Source organism: Carassius gibelio, chromosome A20, assembly GCF_023724105.1.
Source record: "Carassius gibelio isolate Cgi1373 ecotype wild population from Czech Republic chromosome A20, carGib1.2-hapl.c, whole genome shotgun sequence".
Lineage (NCBI taxonomy): Eukaryota > Metazoa > Chordata > Actinopteri > Cypriniformes > Cyprinidae > Carassius > Carassius gibelio.
Window position 1 is genome coordinate 5,723,031 of NC_068390.1, and position 20,067 is coordinate 5,743,097.

Below are 20,067 nucleotides of genomic sequence, written 5' to 3' on the forward strand. Positions count from 1 at the left end.
ATTTCAGTTTGTCAAGATTTACACTGAATATTGAATGAAGCAGCTTTCTCTCATAGAGAGACAAGCTTTTGAGCAGATTTGGGCTAGATTTCACTTCATTTAACCAGAGGCAGTATTTCAACATTACTGGTCTCAGAAACCCTTAAACCAACAATCTCGAGCATTGAATCTCTAACATAAGTTTTTGTGCATATAACTTCTAACAAATTAAAAACTTTCTTGCGGCATTGCAAAAACATTGTATTTCAAAAGGCATAAGCATCTTTCAGTTTGGCAATTTTGCACTGAACATTGAATGAAGCAGCTTTCTCTCATTGAAAGAGCAGCTTTTGGGCAGATTTGGGCTAGTTTTCACTTCATTTTAACAGAAGCACTATTTCATCATTACTGGTCTCAGAAACCTGAAAACTGATAATCTTGAGCATTGAAGCTCTAACATAAGTTTTTGTGCATATAACTTCTAACACATTAAAAACTATCTTACAACATTGCAAAATCATTGTATTTCATAAGACATAAGCATCTCTCAGTTTGGCAAGTTCTGCACTGAACATTGAATGAAGCAGCTTTCACTCATTGAGAGAGCAGCTTTTGAGCAAATTTGGGCTAGTTTTCACTTCATTTGAACAGAAGCACTATTTCAACATTAGTGGTCTCGGAAACCTGTAAACTGACAATCTTGAGCATTGAAGCTCTAACTAAACATTAGTGCTCTCAGAAGCTCTATACTGACAATCCTGAGCACTGAAGCTGTAACATAAGTTTATGTGCATAGAACATGTAACACATTAAAAACTGTTTTTCTGCATTGCAAAAAACACATTAGTTCATTAGTCAGAGAGATCTTTCATGTTGGCAAGTTTTGCAGTTAACATTGTAAAAAGCTACATTCTCTCACTGAGAGAGAAGCTGTATTGAATATGTGGGCTTGTTTTAGCTTCGTTTCACCAGAACCACTAACTAAACATCAGTGCTCTCCGAATCTCTATACTGACAATCCTGAGCACTCAAGCTGTAACATAAGTTTAAGTGCATAGAACATGTAACACATTAAAAACTGTTTTTATGCATTGCAAAAAAACACATTAGTTCATTAGTCAGAGATCTTTAGCAACACCTTAGCAAGGTTTTACAACCTTTATCTAGAGCCAGTTTCTTCCCGTGTGTTGGGTATCAGGTAAGTGGCGGGAAGGACTGGCTAACTGTTATGCTTGCTGCACCATTCCTGCTCACACGGGAATGCGGGTGCCTTTCTTCTCCCAGTAGAGTTCTCAGGTTGGTGAACCCTGGTCGGGCATCCTCCAGCAACCTCGGCAGTCAGACTTAGTGGAGCAGTACTAGTCTTAGCATGCCTGGAGTTCCTGTCAGACAAGTATCCATATAGCTTTATTCCCTACAGGTAATCCCATGTGTGTATTCTTCCACATTATTCTTCCCTCTCGGTAAACCTGTATCTTCCCTTGACAGATCCCTTCTATCAGTCTCTTCTGGAAGTTGCTCCTTCACTACTCTAAGGTAGGACCTGCCTCAGAGACCCATTCCATATGTAGTACTTCCACCTTGGTCAGTCCATATCAATATCTCCACATGTCACCTCCCTACAGGTAGGATGTGGTCTCCATAGCATCGTTTTTCCTTAAGGCTCACTTCCCAAACATTCTGCCAGACTGAAATAACAAATAGGAAAGATTTGAAGCAATCTTTCACTGAAGGTTGAAATTATAATTATTATTATTATTATTTTGTGTGTGTGGATAGAACAGCAGCATGGCCTTCTCCGGCAGTGATGTACTCACCCTTTGGTCCCCTTCGGTACCAAGGTCAGTGAATTTGCACTGGGGCTTTGCGAAGGTTACGACCTTAGCATAGCTTTTGTGAACACACTGTGGCTTGTCAACAGTTGCAGCGCCATGGGGTTGTGACAGTGTTCAGGTTGTGCCATTTTTCATGGATCCCATATGTTGTTCGACATAACTTGTAGTGACTGACAGATAGGGAATGTCTCGGTAATATACGTAACCCTCTTTCCCTGATGGATGGAATGGAGACATTATGTCCCCATGCCAAAACCTTGAACTATTTGCTGTTGCTGGGACATGTTCTTGGTTCCTTAGCGTAAAACCAAATAAATGGATCCATGCTGTTGCCTTATATACCTGTAGGCATGGGGAAAGGCTCAGCATCCAAAATACACTAGCCAATTTTCATTTGCATTTTCTTTAAATCTCAGAGATGATTGCCCTCCCAAGTGAGACCCCATATGTTGTTCTAAATCTTTAGCTTTTTACAATATACTTTAAGCTGAAAATCAATAAAATACAATGAGAGAAACTGAAAAATGTTCATGCAGCGTCCAGTGAGCAAAACAGAATACAGTAATGTCATGGAATAATTCAGATTTTAAAGATAGTATGAAACAATGATTGAACCAAGAAAAGTTTAGCACAATAAAATAAAACCAATTAAAAATGTAAGATTTGAAACTCATGTAGAGACATATGTTGTTTATTTCCTTTCCATAATATCAAGGTCCTGTGCTAATAATACTGTAGATTATTTAGAATAGATAATTCAGAACACAGTCCATTAAGGATAATAAATAGTTTAAATGTTCTCTGAACCTTTTTACACTGACTTGCTTTTAAAGATAAGGATTGTAAACTGGGAAAGGGCATGTTGCTTGAAAATATCTCTGATTAGGAAAAGACTAACATATGTCACCAAAGAAAAGGGTAAATGGTAGTAACTTCTGTGATGTGATTAAAGTCAGATTTCTATTTTTATTTTTAGATTTTTATTGTTTTCACAGTCTTAGATGTTGAATAATTGGTTGAATGATTGCTATGCTAAATGACAATATTACCCTGATCATCTTACCTCACTGACAGGCCATATAAAGGCCTTACAATTCAAGAACTATATTGACTAATTGAATAATGTAATTTGTGGCATTTGTAATGAAATTGTCTGTAATATTTTAACATGTTTTAACTGTAAGAAATATAAAAAATATATAATGACAGCCAAATAAATTGAAAGCCATTCAATGCCCTTTAGCCCTTTTATTACAATTTATCTTACATTTTACTATTTTTAAAAACATTACATTGAAAACTGTGGTACTGGTTTTGTCTCTCTACCAAACAACAAACTCTGGCCTATGTAAGATTTCACATGAAAGAAAAGAAAATCAATCAAGTCTAAGAAGCTGTAATTGCTGTTGTCTAATGCAATCAGTGAGTTCCATCAGTTCCATTGCTGACAGGCAAGTCTTGGGTGGTGTTTATGAAACAGTTTTTGCCTTTGGCCTGCCACACTTGCTGATCAAACTTTGGACCTGTCGCAACTCTTGTTTAACCCTTGTTTATCTCAGTATAAATGATGCGAGCCAGATGATCACAGTCAGTCTCCATTCAGAGGAAGACTCGCTTGTAATCTCAGGACTACTGAGCTTCTTCTTATCCAGCAAGGGGAATATGAAGCTTTACATATTGCTTCTACTTGGCTCTTATGCCATAGCCCGTGAGTATAGTGTTCCTTCGCATTCTGTTGCATTATTGTTATTTCATTCGTGCTTCCTTCACTGGAAAAATATTTTATTTATTTTGCTTCATGCTATGTATCCTTATTTTATTTTTTAGCATTTTATATTCTGTACAGGGTATTAAGTTGGGTGAAATTTTTTAAATGTAATCTTTGATTTGCATTTTATATTTATGTATTTTTAGTTTTGTTTTCATATTTTTCCTCTCACCAGAGCAAGAAATTGGGTCAAATTCTCATCCTGAATGTCAGTGTAAGTGTTTCTCTTTATTTATTTCTTATCCTTTAATAAAATGTTGTATTCAAGATGTATAGGGCTCGCACATGTTAAATAATCGTTTTAAAATATTCTTATCTTTTACCTATTGGACTCACTGTACCTATTGTTGTTGTCACTTACTTTGAACCCTCAATAAATGACATCACCATTCTAACGTGGCCATGTACTCTTTATCAACAACAGACAGTGCTTGAGTCAGGATGTCAGAGTCCAGAGTTTTCATTGGTTGTCTTGATTAGATAAACCTAAATTATGTAACTAAATTTAAACAAAGTAATATATATATATATATATATATATATATATATATATATATATATATATATATATATATATATATATATATAATATATATATATAAATCTTCCAGTGCCAAAAGAAAATGTGTATGGATAATATTTTTTTTAAATCCCATATATGGTATGTCCTACATTCTGGACAACCAGAAATTAATTGAAAAATAAATGTACTGAGAATGGAATATAATAGAATAGAATATGATTTATTTAATAGTGTGCAATTATTCTTAAAAAAATATAATTTTTGAATTGACAAGTGTGAATTTCATTTACAGTATCTACAAGATTTAAGATCTACAAAAAATATACATATCGATATGAAGCTGATATCCAGAACAGGGTGACTGGGACCTCCCCTCTCATGAATGGTCCCAAAATCTCCTGCAAGGTACATGTAATAATTTAAGTGTGAAAATGTTTTTCAATATGTCTTTCCTGTTTTTTTTTTCATTCCTTAATTCATTAACATCCTTCAATGCATTCCTATTTATATTCTTTATATACTCTGCTCAATACTGTATAGAGCAAACTACAGTGTACATTCTGTATATCATAGCTTCACTTACTCTGCACTTGTATATAAAACACTATATTCTTGCAATTCTGGTTAGATGCTAAATGCATTTCATTAGCTCTGTACTTGTACTCTGCATAATGACAATAAAGTTGAATCTAATCTAATCTTATCTATCCATAGGTTGAAATTGATGTGCCTCTAGCATGCAGCTTTGAGCTCCGTACCAGTGAGTGCTCCCTAACCGAGGTGGTCGGAATGGATGCAAATGGGGCACTCATCTATGCACCTTCTGCTGAGGCCCAAACCTTTCAAGCAGCCATAGAAAAGTATGTTTCTCTTCCCTTTAGAGAAAATATGGTTAGGACTACAAATATTTAAAATGAGCACAGCCAGTATTGCTTAATATATCCAATGGAAAATATAAAATACCTCCAAAACTACATTGTAACTACTTTGCAACTTTTCAACAAGTGATTCAACAACTTTTAATTTTCTTTGTACAGAAATGTACTGAAGTTTGTAATTGAGGGTGAGACAGGTGTGACACTCTATCCTGAGGGTGATGAAACCAACATCCTGAATTTCAAGAGGGGTATCATCTCTGCTCTGATTGTTCCTGTCACAGAGAAGGAGGAGAGCAAAGACATGGTACATAAACATGTTTTTTTTTCTTTGTTTAGGCATTAATCTGTAAAGACATGAATTTCATTTTATCGTATGTTGAATTTATTGGATTAGTTTAATTTAAACAATGCTGATAAGGACACCCACTTAATCACTAAGCAATTAAGATATTAATCTGGAATAATAAATTCCAATTAAGATACAAGGTAATCTTGACTCAGGTAGTTAGCTGATAGGAGACTATTATAAGATATTCATGATATATTTTTTAAATTTGCTGAAAAATACTGAGGCCAACTTTTGCATATTTGCTTAGTATTATGTAATGAATAATCAATATCCAAAATACCCTTGCCTCGACAGAGCCCCAAATTACCATTGCACCATTATTTTACATGACTTTACAGTAGTTTGTCTGTATTTATTAGTAGTAATACAATTATTTGGTAACACTTTAGAATAGGTAACACATATTAGTTGATTATTAGAATGCATATTACTAGAATATTAGCCATGTATTAGCTATTATTCTACTTGACCTTATTCTACATCCCTAATCTTACCCAATACCTAAACCTAACAACTACCTTACTAACTATTAATAAGCAGCAAATTAAGAATTTATTGAGATAAATATCGTAGTTAATAGTTAACAAGTGTTAGCAGCACAAAAGGTTGTGGGTTTGATTTCCACACAAAATAATAATAAAAATAATAATAATAATAATTATTATATCCGAAATTCACTGTAAAATGCTTTGGATATAAGTGTCTGATACATGTAGTAATAATAATCATTTCACTGAAAATTGAAAGATATTTTTAATTTAAAAACCTTCAATTAAATATTTCACTTTCACCATGTCTACAACAGACATGTGTGGTGCAATGTAATCCAATCTTCTCCAAGCATGCACTGCTTCTGACATGAAGGGAAAAACCTGTGTGAAACACCACCCCACCCCCAAACCCCCAACCCCCCTTAACTCAGGGGGCCCTTCCTACTTAAAAAAAAAAAAAAAAAAAAAAAAAAAGTGAAAATGACATAACATGACATTCAGCCAAGTGTGGTGACTCATACTGAGAATTCATGCTCTGCATTTAACCCAGCCCAAGACTCGAACACACAACCCTAGGGTTGGGAATCAAACTATCTAACCACTAGGCCACAACTCCCCATTTACACAGTCACTGCTGTACACAAGCTTTTATTTGCATTTATATGACTCACTTATTTATTCTAGGTTACTGTCCATGGAATCTGTGCCACTGATGTCAAGGTCAACACAAAGGAAGATATTGCCACTGATGTAACCCTCACTAGGGACCTGTCAGGATGTGATACTTTCAAAACACAAAGAAGTCACACCAGCCCTCTTGCAATCATCACTGGTTTGGTGAGACAATCACAATATATATATATATATATATGTATCTCATACCCTTCTGCTGTTTGAAGCCGGCAATCATTGATTCTTAGTTTATTTTAATTTTCAAATAAAATAAAATTACGTTCTAATAATTATCATCCTCAGTGCAATTTACCAATTACAGAATATTTAATTAAAAAGCTAATGATTAAGCAAGTAAACGCTAACCAATACTGACAAAAGCAGGATATCATACACACTGGTCCAACAGATAAAAAAAAATATGTTAGAGAAACAGATAATGCACTTAAATTTATATTTGTTTGTTAACAGCAAAACCCTCTGTCCAAGCTGATTGGCAGTACCCATACCTGCAACTATAAGTTTGACAACCAGAAGAAGCACATGACCTCTGCGACGTGCACAGAGAAGCACATATTCCTCCCTTTCTCTTACCAGTGAGTGACATTGAGATTATCTCTTGCTACATTTCTCAGTGATATGTGTTCGTAAATGGAAGATCATATTCTAATTCATTCATACAGTATGTATTTCATTTTCTTTGAAGGAATACATATGGGATCTCTTCTCTTGTTAAACAAATCCTAACTCTTGAGGGAACCAGCAAGATTAATAACAGAGTTTTTGAATATCGTGAGTGTTCCCAGTTTCACAACTTTGGATTTGATTTGTCTGGTTAAAAATGATAGAACTGTTGGGAATATGTTGACTTCATTTTTTCCCTGGTTGTGACTATGTAGCTTTTCACACACATATTATCCCATTCTACAAAATACAGGTTCTACTTACCCCAAACACTTGGCTCTAGAGGCAGTGGAGGATAAAGCCCTGGCCCAGACCTCTGAGGTTCTGCTGTTCAACTTCAGGAAGCTGAAATCCATGAATAAAAAAACAGATCGGCAGCTGAGGGCCAACACTTTCCAGCGTTTGGTGTCTGAGCTCCGTGGACTTGAGCAAGAGGTTCTGCAACAGACCATTACTCAAATGGTCGAGGAGGACAAGTTCTTGACCTGGCAGGCCATGATTCAGTGTGGCACCCCAGAGTGTGGCAGCACCATGTTCAGTATTCTGAAGACCTTCGACACTGATGCTATTGAGGTAGATGCTGCTGTCTATGCTCTAGGAATGATGCTCAGACCTACTGGCCTCTTGGTGAAAGACATTCTGGAGATTGCGCAGACCAAGAAGACCAGACCAATAATGTATGCTCTTGGCAATGTTGTAAAGAGGTATGCAAATTATTTTCTATTTCTAGACTGCTAAAGACTTTTCAATTTACTGCTGAAAACACCAGCACAGAACAGCATGAATGTTCAAGCCTGTCCAGGCTTGTTCATATTAATTAAGTTATTTGTATGATCTTTTTAGTGAATCTGGTCCACTAAAGTAATTGTTCTTTTTAAATCATCAGCACACTGTAATCCAAAGCACAACATATGCTGGTGATCAGCTGTCCTATCTTCATTTAGCTAAAGTATTTGTTAGTATATCTCCACTGTAGCTTAGCATTTATAACATATCTCTTCAGGCACTTCCAAGCTGAGGGCCAGATCACCTCTGAGATTCTTAAGGTTTCCAATTTTATTACTTCCATCCTTGGTGCTGACTGTGCTGGCGAGAAAGATCTGACCTACTTGACCTTAAGGGTTAGTGTTTTAACATTTAAATTTCTGGACATTTAAACTATTTAAACTGAACTGAGATGATGAAATCACTTAATTAAATGATGAACTGTCTTTACATGTTATTTTGGATTACTTGGCAAACTCCTTTCCTACTTAATGTTGTTCAGTTGCTTTGACACATTTTGGTTTGTTTAAAGTGCTTTACAAATAAAGGTGACTTTACTTGACTTGACATTTTCACACTAGGAAAACAACCTATTTTATTAAAATCTGCTCTGGTTAGGTGATTGGAAACATCGGTGATGTAATGGAAGCAGCTGATCCCAACATAAAGACAACTCTGCTTAAGTGTATGAGACAGCCTGCCACCACCCTGTCAGTCCAGATGTCTGCTATCCAAGCTTTCAGACGAATGTCAGTGACTCCTGATGTAAGTGTTGCAGAATTTCTTAAACAATTTATATTTCTTCAGAATCAAATGTGTGTATTATGCATGGAATTATCCTACTAAGAAAACTAACTTCACACTCCAATCTCTCTCTCTCTCTCTCTCTCTCTCTCTCTCTCTCTTTCTCTTTTTTTATGTTCAGGTCCGTTCCAACATTCAGAGGGTGGCCACTTATGCCAAAGGTGCTGTTCAGAAGAGACTGGCTGCATATCTTATTTTGATGAAAAAGCCAGAGGCCAGTGACCTGGAGGTTGTGAGGAAGATCCTTACCCAGGACCAGAATGTGCAAGTCAAGTCCTTTGTGGCTTCTCATGTCTACAACATTATTCATTCCAGAAATCCTGAACTGAAAGAGTATGTAACTCTTGTAGTTTTCTCTAGACTGAATGCAAAACACTTCAACTACTGTCTATCATTTATTTTGCTCTTTAAACCTCAACTGTATAACATTTTTTCTTCCCAGGTTGGGCAAAACAATAGTCAAGGTCATGCATGATGATGAGGTGCTTACACACACAAACTACACTCAGCTCTCTCGTAACTATAAGATGGATGTACTTATGCCAGGAAAGGATGTCATGGGCTCCAATATGCAGGGAAGCATCATCTTTGATCCCAGCAGCCATTTGCCAAGAGAGGTTATGCTTGAGACAACCCTGAAAGCCTTCGGTTACAACCTTGACTTCATGGAGGTAGGGATTTTTCATTTGTTAAGTACTTAATTTATTTTAATTAGTTGTAAACCTCAATTGCTATATGCAGTCCCTCCAGAAAATCGCAGATTATTTTTGTGATTATTGCGGGCAAAAATCATTGATTTTGCGGCAGGTTTTCTTAAAAAATGCAATGGAATATGCGGGAACTTGCAAAAACTGCGGTTTGATGAAAAAGAGAAAAAAAGGTGACCCCCCCCCCCAAACACCCTGTTCTCACTACCTTACTGTAAAGAGTCATTTCTTATGACTTCCTATGATAAGCAAGCATACTAAATCACATAATATTTAAGTTCTCGTTCTGTTTTATTTCAGACCTTAATTAACACATGGCTCAAACTTACAAAACATTGAGTCAAACAAGTTCTCTAGCTTTACAAAAGGAATTTTCAACAACTTCTGTAAAAATGAACACAAATAAAATATACACACAAATATACAAATGCTGTTTTACAGGAATTGCAAAGTGCAATCTCTTACTGCAACGTAAATTATTTTACATACTACCAATATACTTACAACTGTAAGGTTTTGGTAGTATTCTGTAACAAAAAAGAACAATCTTACAACTGTAGAGGTGCATCAACTTCTGAATGAAACTACAACAGTCCACTTTGAAAATGAAAACTAACTGCGTAGCCTTTAACACTGGCCTATCATTCGCCATCCTCATCCTCACACCTCTCTCAAAATAATTTGCCCCCACTGTCATGTAACACACCGGGTAACTGCTTCGCGCGATCTTTTAAGCTTATTTTTGTTGGCAGATGAGAATGATTTGCGTCCTTCACCCTGGATTCACCGGGGGGTTTGCAGATGATGTTTACGTCGTGCAATTACATCACTTCATAATGTTCCCATTGGAAAATAATGCCAATTTACTCGTGTGAAGTAAATGCAACATTTTTCAACTTTTCTGCTAAGACATATGTGACTTTTTTGCAACGAAAATACAGGGATTATTAAATCATGCTACCTCCACATATTTTGTTTCCTGAAATCGGCAATTTATGCGGCGAAAGTGCGGCGTATTTGAAAAAATGTGACCCCCGCATAAATATGCGGCCCTTGGCTGATTATGCATTAAATCAGGCGATCGCATAATCGCGTTTTTCTGGAGGAAATTATTACTTATTGTTTGTACCTTACCTTAATTGTTATTGTGTTAAAAAATAATAAAAAAAGCTTATAGAGCATTTGGTTTGACTTTTTGATATTATTTATTTATTTATTTTGTGGTCACCAAGGTTGGCATGGATGGCAAAGGATTTGAGCCAACTGTTGAGAATCTCTTTGGAAGCAATGGCTTCTTCCCTGATTCAATTTCCAAGGCAATGTACTGGTTTGGGGACAAAATGCCAAACAAAATCAATGAAGTTCTGCAAGAGTGGGTTGAACCTCTGAGAACAGAAAAAACTAAAAGACAAGTAATGTATTCCAAACATAACAATGTGATTATTTATAGGATTAAATTTTTCATGCATGTATCCAAGGCTAGATAATATCAGAATTTTATCCTCGGCAGGTCCCTGAGAACATTATAAGGGAAATGGTGCGAAACTTCAATAAGCTTGCAAAGGATCTATACAGCCAGGACTTTCCAGAGGCTATAGCTTACTTAAGGATCATGGGGAATGAGTTGGGATACATCAAGAGCACCAATGACCTTTCAGCTATTGTTGACAGGATGGCCACATATATTCAGGCCCTCAAAAACTCACCTGCTTGGGTATGTATACACAATATCCTGCATTTTACATGCATAAAATATATCTATATTAGCTCTCTCATATATCAAACAACAATGGATTAATTTAAAAGTTTTTTTTTGTTTTTTTGTTTTTTTGAGGGACTTTATATGCAAAAATTCTACATATTCTTGTTTCAATAGATTACAAATGCCTTGATGTCTGGAGATCAGAGCATCTTTGTTCACTACATCTTTATGGATAACGAGTTCTCCCTTCCAACTGCCTCTGGTTTTCCCCTTAAGTTTGCTTTGTCTGGGACCTTTGCACCTGGTGTTGAGGGTGGTCTGCGTATAGAGCCTGGCAGGGTATTGAATATTACCCTTGATTGCTTTTTTGTTCAGTATCCAAATGGTTTATGTAGAAAAATGGGTAACACTTTAGAATAAGGTTCCATTAGTTAATGTTAGTTGCTACTTTAGAACTACTTTCGTTAACATGAACTAAGCAAGAACAATCCTTCTACAGCATTTATAAGTCTTAGTTCATGTTAATTTCAACATTTACTAATGCATTATTTAAATCAAAAGTTTTGCTTGTTAACATTAGTTAATGCACTGTGAATTACCATGAACTAACAATGAATAACTGTATTTTCATTAACTAACATTAACGAAGATGAATAAATACAGTAATAAATGTATTATTCATTGTTTGTTCATGCTAATTAATACATTAACTACCATTAACTAATGGAACCTTATTCTAAAGTGTTACTGAAAAATGTATATTAAATTGTTTTAATTTAATGTTTTTATTGTCATGTTTATTTGCATTACTAATGTATCCTTATTCCCTTTTTTATAGGGTGAACTGTCTTTTTCACCCTCTATGGCAGTAGAATTTGTTACGAGTATGGGAGTCCACATCCCCAAATTTGTTGTCTCTTCTGTGGAAATGCACACTAATATGTTCCATGAGAGCTCTTTCAATGCCAAGATTACTATGGGTAATGGCAAAATAAAGCTGTCTATCCTCCCACCCAAGAGCACTATGGAACTCTTCAGAGTCAGGTAGCATTTGTGCTAAATGTTTGAAGTGGTTTATTTTAAATGGATACTTTTTCTTTATACAATTAAATAAAATGTACAAAAATGAATAGCATCAGCTTTCAACAAATCTGGTCTATTCAGCTGTTTAATAGCGACATAATCTGAAACTTTTGTCATTTTTCACAAACAGCAACAACTTAGTGATGGTGTCCAAAGCCCCTGTCACACTTGTTCCTGAGACAGGTGACAGAACTGCCATTGTTAACTGCAGCCCCCTTATTTATGGAATCAATTATTGCACCACCATAATCAACTCTAAAGCTGAGAGAAATTCTCCATACTTTCCTCTCAATGGAGTGTTCAGGTAAGAATCACAATAAAACATTAAAATAATAATAAAAATGCACTAAATAAATTTTCTACGCATTACACTAAAATTATAATGTGCCCACAGTTTTGTTTTGGGTATTCAACCCACTGGTGACATTACTGAGTACACTGCAGCCTTTGCCTATGAACTCTTGAACGAGGGCAAGGAAGGTCCCCAGAAAGTTGATTCTCTGAAAATGTTTATGAAAGCAGAAGGCATGTATACATAACAACAGTGAATTTGAAATTATGTCCACTCTGTTATAATATAACCCCATTCCCATAATTTGTTCTTGTCTTTTCTTACAATAAGGTGCTAAGGCCACAGAGGCAACTGCCACTATTAATTACAACAGGAACAAGAACATTCTCTCAACCAGCATTGAAATTCCTGACTATGATATTGAAGCTGGAATCAAAGTTGGTGTCACTGACAACCTTGCTAAGGGAAAGAAGTTCACCATTGATATCTCCAACAAAAACATTAACCAGTTTCATTTCATTGGTCGTGCAAAGTAAGTAAAGATCTAAATAACATTTTGAAACACTTGCCAATGGTTCCTTTCATCTAAAATACATATTTTTTTTCTAATAATAGGCTTGAAGCCATGAATGATGGCTTGCTGGAAACTCAGTTGATTGTCCCCTCTCTTAACACTGAAGGCACTATTACTGCCACCATGAACTGTGATGAAGATTTGACTTTGGAACTCAAGAGTAACATCAAACTACCAGAGACCAACACTGTGCAGAAGATTACCTTAAAATATGGTGTTCTTTTTTTTTTCATTAAGAATTTTTATTTATTAATATATGTATAGATATTTTTTTAAATAAGTAAATTGAGTATTAAATAAGTACAATTATTTTGTATTATGTCAAATATAACAAGTTAGAATTTGCTTTTAAAACAGATAAAGATGAAATGAAGATTGAGATCAATTCTGACATAGACTCTGAGATCCAGAAGCTGATGCCTAATGCAGCACCTCTTCAGAGTCGCCTATATCAGGCTTTTGAAAACATCATGGAACATAAAGTGGTCAAGACTGACATAAAATTTCGTCACATTTACGCAAAACTCTGGGAGGTATGTTTGTAGAAAATTTTAAACAGTTCTTATTATAGACTTGTAGAATATTCAGACCTAAACCAATATGTTCTTTGATATTATAGGCTTACCTCATTTGGATGGACAAGATTGCTTATGATGTGCCCTACCTTCAGACACTAAGAGAGAGAATTCCAGAGCTTGTTATTCCATCTTTGCCTGAAAGAGTGTTCATGAACATGTAAGATTAATGCTAATGTTTTAAATCTACATAATCCAACTAATAATGTGCTTTATCTATTCAAATTTATTTTATTCTATTTGCAGAGAGAGCATGTTCAAATACAAGTTCAATAAAGATTGTGTCACTTTCACAATTCCTTTGCCTCTTGGTGGAAAAACATCTAAGGACCTGAGAATCCCTCCGACCATGGCCACCCCAGAACTAGCTATGCCACAAATTGGTGTAATGCTGCCCTCTAAACTGTTCAATCTACCAACCTTCTCCATTCCTTCTAGCTATGATCTCTCAATGCCTCTTCTAGGAATGCTAGAGGTATCAGCAAAAGTGAACACTAACTTTTATGATGTAGAGGTGGTTTTCTCTGGTGGCAACAACACTGTCAATGAGCCCAGATACATTACAAGCTACAAAGTTGTTGCTAACAGTCCTGTGGAGCTTCTTGCTTTTACTGTGGAAGGTAAACATATGTATACATGCAGTATATACAGTATAAACATGATTTTGTTTTATTAACTGATATGGGTGTTTGATTGGGAATTATTATAATTATTATTTTTTTCATTTCTAAAATTAATGACCACATCTGTTACATGCAGGTTCTGCACAAATTGCTGATATTACAGAGGACATTGCGAAGTTCGACATAATTTCTTCCTTGAAACATAAACTCATAGATGCACACTTCAGTCTAATGGAAACAGCCAAAATTACAGATGAAGTGAAAACAACAGGAAATTACAAGATCGAGGCCTTCAGCCCTCTGGGTATGCAGATTTCACTAGTATACATAACCCAGGCTTCAGCTTCTTCTGAAATCACAGCGGATGGAAGTTTAGATGGATCACTAAAAGTAGGATCAATATCTGCTAGAACTACTGCCACACAAACCTTTGTATTTCAACCCAAAACCAGAGAGGCAAGAGCTGAATCAACTTTCAGTTTAAACTGTCCCATTTTCCAAGTCCTAAACAAGATCAAAGCTACAGCAGCCAGTGGAGAACTTTCATTTGAGTTGAACAATAACATAGAGAATGACCCAGTCCACCACACCACCAAGTTCAACATTGAACTCAAGGAAGCTAAATTTACCATTAAGTCTGATTCTGTCACCAGAGCTTATAAGACCATGCTTCAAAACCAGGTAGGTTTCTCTGCATCCATGAAGGAGGTCACTATCAGGATTGAATCCCAGGCTGATGACAACACAAACCGAGCTTTCTGCCAGCTTACTGGGTCCCTAAACACCCAGGGACTGGAGCTCAATAATGATGCCACAATCAACTTTGCTGCCAACCATGTCTCTAATAAAGGCACGCTATCATTCACCAAAGATGGGCTGACCACTAGCTGTACCACCAGTGCTCAGATCAGCTCTGTGACCTTTGAAAACATTTTCCATGGTGGAATTACAACTACAGGTGCTACAGTGTCTTTCTCCAGCAAGGGTATAGTAAATGAGAACAGCGCTGAACTCAAAGTTGAAGGAAGATTTGCAAGTTCAGAGGTATACCTTAACAGCATGTACAAGGGTGACATTTTCAGTGCCAACACTAGAAACATGATCACTTTCAAGCTGAATGAAGATGGTCTGACCCTTTCCAACAACTTGATTGCATCGCTTCAAGAGATTAAAATAGAAAACACAGACTCACTGATACTTACCCTCAAATCTATAGCTATCCATTCTAAATCTGACAGCTTCCTGAATAAGAACAATTTCTACAAGCACGACATTGCAGTAGACATTCATGACTTTACAGCTTCTTTCAAGGCTGAAAATGATCTTGAAGTCATTGGTATCCATTTTAGCAATGAGGCCCAGATGAAGGCCAGGCCCTACAAGATGGAAGTTACTGGAACTCTGAAGGGGATATTTGGTGAAGAGGAAGTGAGACATACATATGAGGTCACATATGTTGACCAGAGAGCCACTGCAAAGTGCAGCACCAATGGGAAACTCTTGGGCAGCCAAATGACTCAAAGCTCAGAGTTTGAGATTGTTGGCTTTTCCACAAAGTTCAGCAATGAGGTGCGCTTCAACTCTCCCTCTCTCCGACTGCAAAGCAACATCCTAATGAAAGCAGAACCTTTCAGTGTGAATGTTGAGTGTTCATTCAACTCTGATGGAGCACTTAACCTGTATGGAAAGCACAGTGGCCAGGTGAAAAGCATGCTGCTCATTCAAGCTGAACCTAAGTCTTACTCATACAGGCATGAATGGAAGGCCTCAAACTCTCACCAGCTGAACAATGAAAACTCCATTAAAACTAACTTCCAGCATAAAATAACCAGCACTGTCACCCCTCAGCAGCAAAAATTTAATGTTGTTATGGAGTGTAAGGTAAATGACCATGCCTTTGACCACTCCCTGGAAATCTTCAACACTCTAAATAACATGGGCATTGCACTGAAAGGCACCATTTCCACCAACCTCTTGAACAAAGTCAATGACAATCAAGAATTTGGAATCACAAGTGCTCTGAAATATGAGAAGAACAGTGATAGTCATTTTATTTACCTGCCTTTCACTGATAAGCTGCCTGTTCTCATTGAGGAGGTCAAAATTGCAATGCTCACCCTGAAAGATCGCAGCATTTATCTGATTGATGGCATTGATACTAAATTTGACATTACAGCCACTTTTAAAAGCAAAGGAAATGAATTTTCACAGATAATTGAAAATTTTGATGTGAACATGTTCTTGGATGACGTGAGACTTTTTGTCTCCGATATGAAAGCTGTAGTAATGGAAATGGGAAAAAACCTGCAATCCATCAGGGACTTGATCAACATTTTTGGACAAAAAACTGGCATTATCACCAAGATAAATGAAATTGTCTACAAAATTGATGACATTTTGGCAGATTATGAGATTGAGGCACTGGTTGAGAAAATCATTGATGATGCTGTGGATTTAATGAAACAATATGAGCTAAGGGAGACTATGAGATCAGCTGCAAGTTACTTAAACTCTCTTGACATAAAACCAGTATTTGAAAGAATTTTTGAACAAGTTAATGAGCTTACAAAACTATTAAATATCAAATTCAATGAAATTTTGTCTTATGATTTTTACACCTTGGCTGCTGAAGTACAGCAGATGGTCACTGACTTCACTAGGGTCCCCTGCTTTGGACTGCTGCATGGTGAGATTGAAATCAAATCCTCAGAGCACATTCTGAAGACCAGTGCTGAACTTAATAACTCAACAGACAAGTTGACTGCTAATCTGAATTCTCAGTTCCAGACTCCTATTGATCTCTTGGCTTACACGTTTGATGCCACTGCTCACCTTAGCATCCCTAGAATGAAAGAGCTGTCTCTGGCTGAGACAGTGAAGGCAAATCACATGGCTTTCTCTCTTGATCACGAGGGATTAATGTCCATCAATGGCCCTATTGCCCATGTATCTTCCAAGACCACAGTAAAGGCAACCACAGAACCATTCACTGCTGACTTAGTGAACTATGCATTTTTGAGCACTGAAAATGTCTTCTCAGGTACTTTGGAGACCTCATACATCCACAGTGTGAACATGCCAGTGGCCAGCATCTTCAGTGAAGCCACAATGACCCAAAAAGCTGCTGCTCAGCTCGAATCTGGCATTATCACTATCACCCTAGGAAATAATGGCAAAGGAAAATTGTCTACCTTTGATTATTCTGATGAAGGAACCCACAAGAGTAACTTGGAGATTCTAATAAACATGGAGTCCATAAAACTGACATTTGCTGGTAACACTGACAGCAGTCTTCTCAAGATGAAGCAGAACGTTGATGCTGAGACCAGAGGTTTGACTCAGATCAAGTTTAATGTGCATGTAGAGACAGAAACTCCTTTCATCAAGAGAAGCATTGCAGCAGTGAAAGGGCAGATTTGTTTGAAGGAACCTATGATTGAGCTGAGTGGGTCTCATGTTGCTGAACTGATTGGCAAAGTTGATGGCACCATTACCAACTCAGTTAACTTCAAGGCTGTGCCTTTTGAAATTATCTTTGATACCAAGAACAAGAAAAACACCAAAGTAATGCTTCCCTTTAGGTTGTCTAGTAAAGTTGATTTGCAGAACGATATGGCTTTAACTCTGAATCCCTATGTGCAGCAGGCCAGCTGGACCAGTCTTGCTAGGTTCAATCAATATAAATATTCTCATTACTTTAATATTGCTAATGGTGAGAAAGAAATCCAGTTTTCTGCATCAGTCAATGGTGAGGCTGACTTAAATGTGCTGACCTTGCCGATTAACATTCCTAAATTGACTGTCCCTTTCATTAACAAAGAAACACCGTATGTAGAGAATTTTTCTTTATGGGAGGACACTGGCCTTAAAACAATCTTGATCACACCTCAGCAGACCTTTGATATGGATGCAAAGCTTAAGTATGTGAAGAACCCTGAGATGTTCAACATGCAACCAGTCCTAAATTATATCATAAGAAAAATTAAAATACCCTATTTTGCTAGGATCAGCAAGGAATCAATAATGATGCCTGCCATGGGAGACCTGACATATGACTTTTCTGTGAAAACAGCAATGATCATTATGAATACCAAGGCTGATATCCTTAATCAGGATGAAATTACTGCCCAGTTTGAAACTCAGGTTATCTCTGAGTTTGATTTATGCAATGGAAAAACCAGTGGATCTGCCACCTTCAACATTATTTCAGGGATGAGATTGTTTACCAATCTAGTTGTGGAGCATAAATATTTTGAGAACAATTATAATGGAGTTCTTGAGACCAACACAGAGGTCTCAAAGGCTGTTATTTCAAATGCGGCCAAAGTAAATCTGCCAGTTGTGAAATGTATGCTTTACCACAAATTAACTGGAAATACAGAAGAAGGTCTTACTGTCTCTGTATCTTCCCCATCTGCTGGACTTCTTGGTCTTCAGTTGCAGAGCAAGAGCTTATCCCACCATACAGGAAGAATTTTTGGTGCAAACCCAGTAAGATTTTTTTTTTAATTATTTTAAAATATAATATATTACTATACATATAGGTATTTTACATATCAATCAATTTATTTAATATATTTAGTCTATCTTACATATCAATTGATATCTTTGAATGTTCAATATAAAAATAGACATGATGATGACATTTTCTATTTTTTTAATTACAGTCTGAGGATTACTTGGATATTCTGAAGATTGACATCGTAATAAAAAATTCAAACAGACTGAGCTTCCAGACTCAGTGGAACAAGGAGCTCCCAAGTCAAATTATTTTGTGGCTGAAGAAGAAAGTTGCTTCATTAAAGGACACAATAACATATTTCGTCATTGCATTTTACAATGACATCAGCAAGAAGTATGAGAAGCTAGAAAATACTATTGATGACTGTCTAAAAGAACTGCCTGAAATCATGAAATTAAGTATGGAGAAGGCAGATGAGCTCATCAACTCTATCAAATTTAAAGATCTGGACAAGCTCTCATCCTGGATCAGTAAAGTTTTCTCTGATATGGTCAACTCCAACATTCTGAATGAAATAGCTGTGCAGGCTGAGAAGACCAGCAGAATTACTGAAGACTACTGTAAAACTGTCATAGCCAAGGCCCAGGACATTTTTGCTGAAATGACGCTTGAACAACTGATTGACGACATCCAGGCTTGGATTGAATCTACTATGACTCGTCTGGAACTTCTAATGAACCAAATTATTGAGACCCTTAAGAATGCCAAAAATAGTCAGTCCTATGTGAGACTGAATGACACAGAAATTAATATTGACATTCCTATTCCATTCCATCCATATGGGATTTTATCAGTAGAATGATTTCGCACCCCTGTATCAAGACACTATGTAGCTAAACTTTGTCAAGATTAATGATTAAGATTGCCTTATTAAAATGATATGGCCACAAAATATTTCCCAAGCTGCATTGGTATCCTCTTTTTGTTTTGTAACTAATTTAGAACAGTCTTCTATAAAGAAAATACCTGAATGTTACAATCTGTTACAGAATATCAGCTGAAGATCTCTGGCTATATTTTAGACACTTGCATTACTTTTACTTATATACATGTTTTGATTTCTTTATTAAATTTTTGGTATTAACATAATCATGTTATATGTTGTAGTGTGGCCATAAACTCAATCTGATAAAGAAATAATACATAAAAAAACTACTAATAAAATACAGTTTAAGTGTTTAGTTTAAGAAAAAACTAAAAGTAAAAACATTTGTGTTTATGGTTAATGGATTGATTCAGGA

General features: G+C 36.3%; 1 protein-coding gene across 1 annotated transcript; it reads left to right on the forward strand.

Moving 5' to 3' along the window:
- The first annotated feature begins 3,393 nt into the window (after positions 1-3,393).
- LOC127938351 (apolipoprotein B-100) lies at positions 3,394-19,720 on the forward strand. The gene is made up of 26 exons (XM_052534918.1): positions 3,394-3,522; positions 3,758-3,796; positions 4,398-4,510; positions 4,820-4,965; positions 5,143-5,287; positions 6,508-6,660; positions 6,967-7,091; positions 7,202-7,287; positions 7,433-7,883; positions 8,183-8,300; positions 8,563-8,709; positions 8,870-9,081; positions 9,191-9,419; positions 10,688-10,867; positions 10,966-11,169; positions 11,332-11,496; positions 11,996-12,201; positions 12,371-12,544; positions 12,635-12,765; positions 12,863-13,064; positions 13,148-13,320; positions 13,464-13,639; positions 13,726-13,841; positions 13,928-14,301; positions 14,441-18,795; positions 18,972-19,720. Exons 1-26 carry the CDS (start codon positions 3,477-3,479, stop codon positions 19,626-19,628), a joined length of 9,123 nt encoding a protein of 3,040 aa, XP_052390878.1. The 5' UTR covers positions 3,394-3,476; the 3' UTR covers positions 19,629-19,720.
- Positions 19,721-20,067: the final 347 nt, after the last annotated feature.

Bases quoted from the DNA above. Each gene is read 5' to 3' on its own strand.
- LOC127938351 (XM_052534918.1), top strand. From the start codon at position 3,477: ATGAAGCTTTACATATTGCTTCTACTTGGCTCTTATGCCATAGCCC. The intron at 7,092-7,201 runs GTGAGTGACATT...TTTTCTTTGAAG, and splicing joins TTCCTCCCTTTCTCTTACCA to GAATACATATGGGATCTCTT. The intron at 13,842-13,927 runs GTAAGATTAATG...TTCTATTTGCAG, and splicing joins GAAAGAGTGTTCATGAACAT to AGAGAGCATGTTCAAATACA.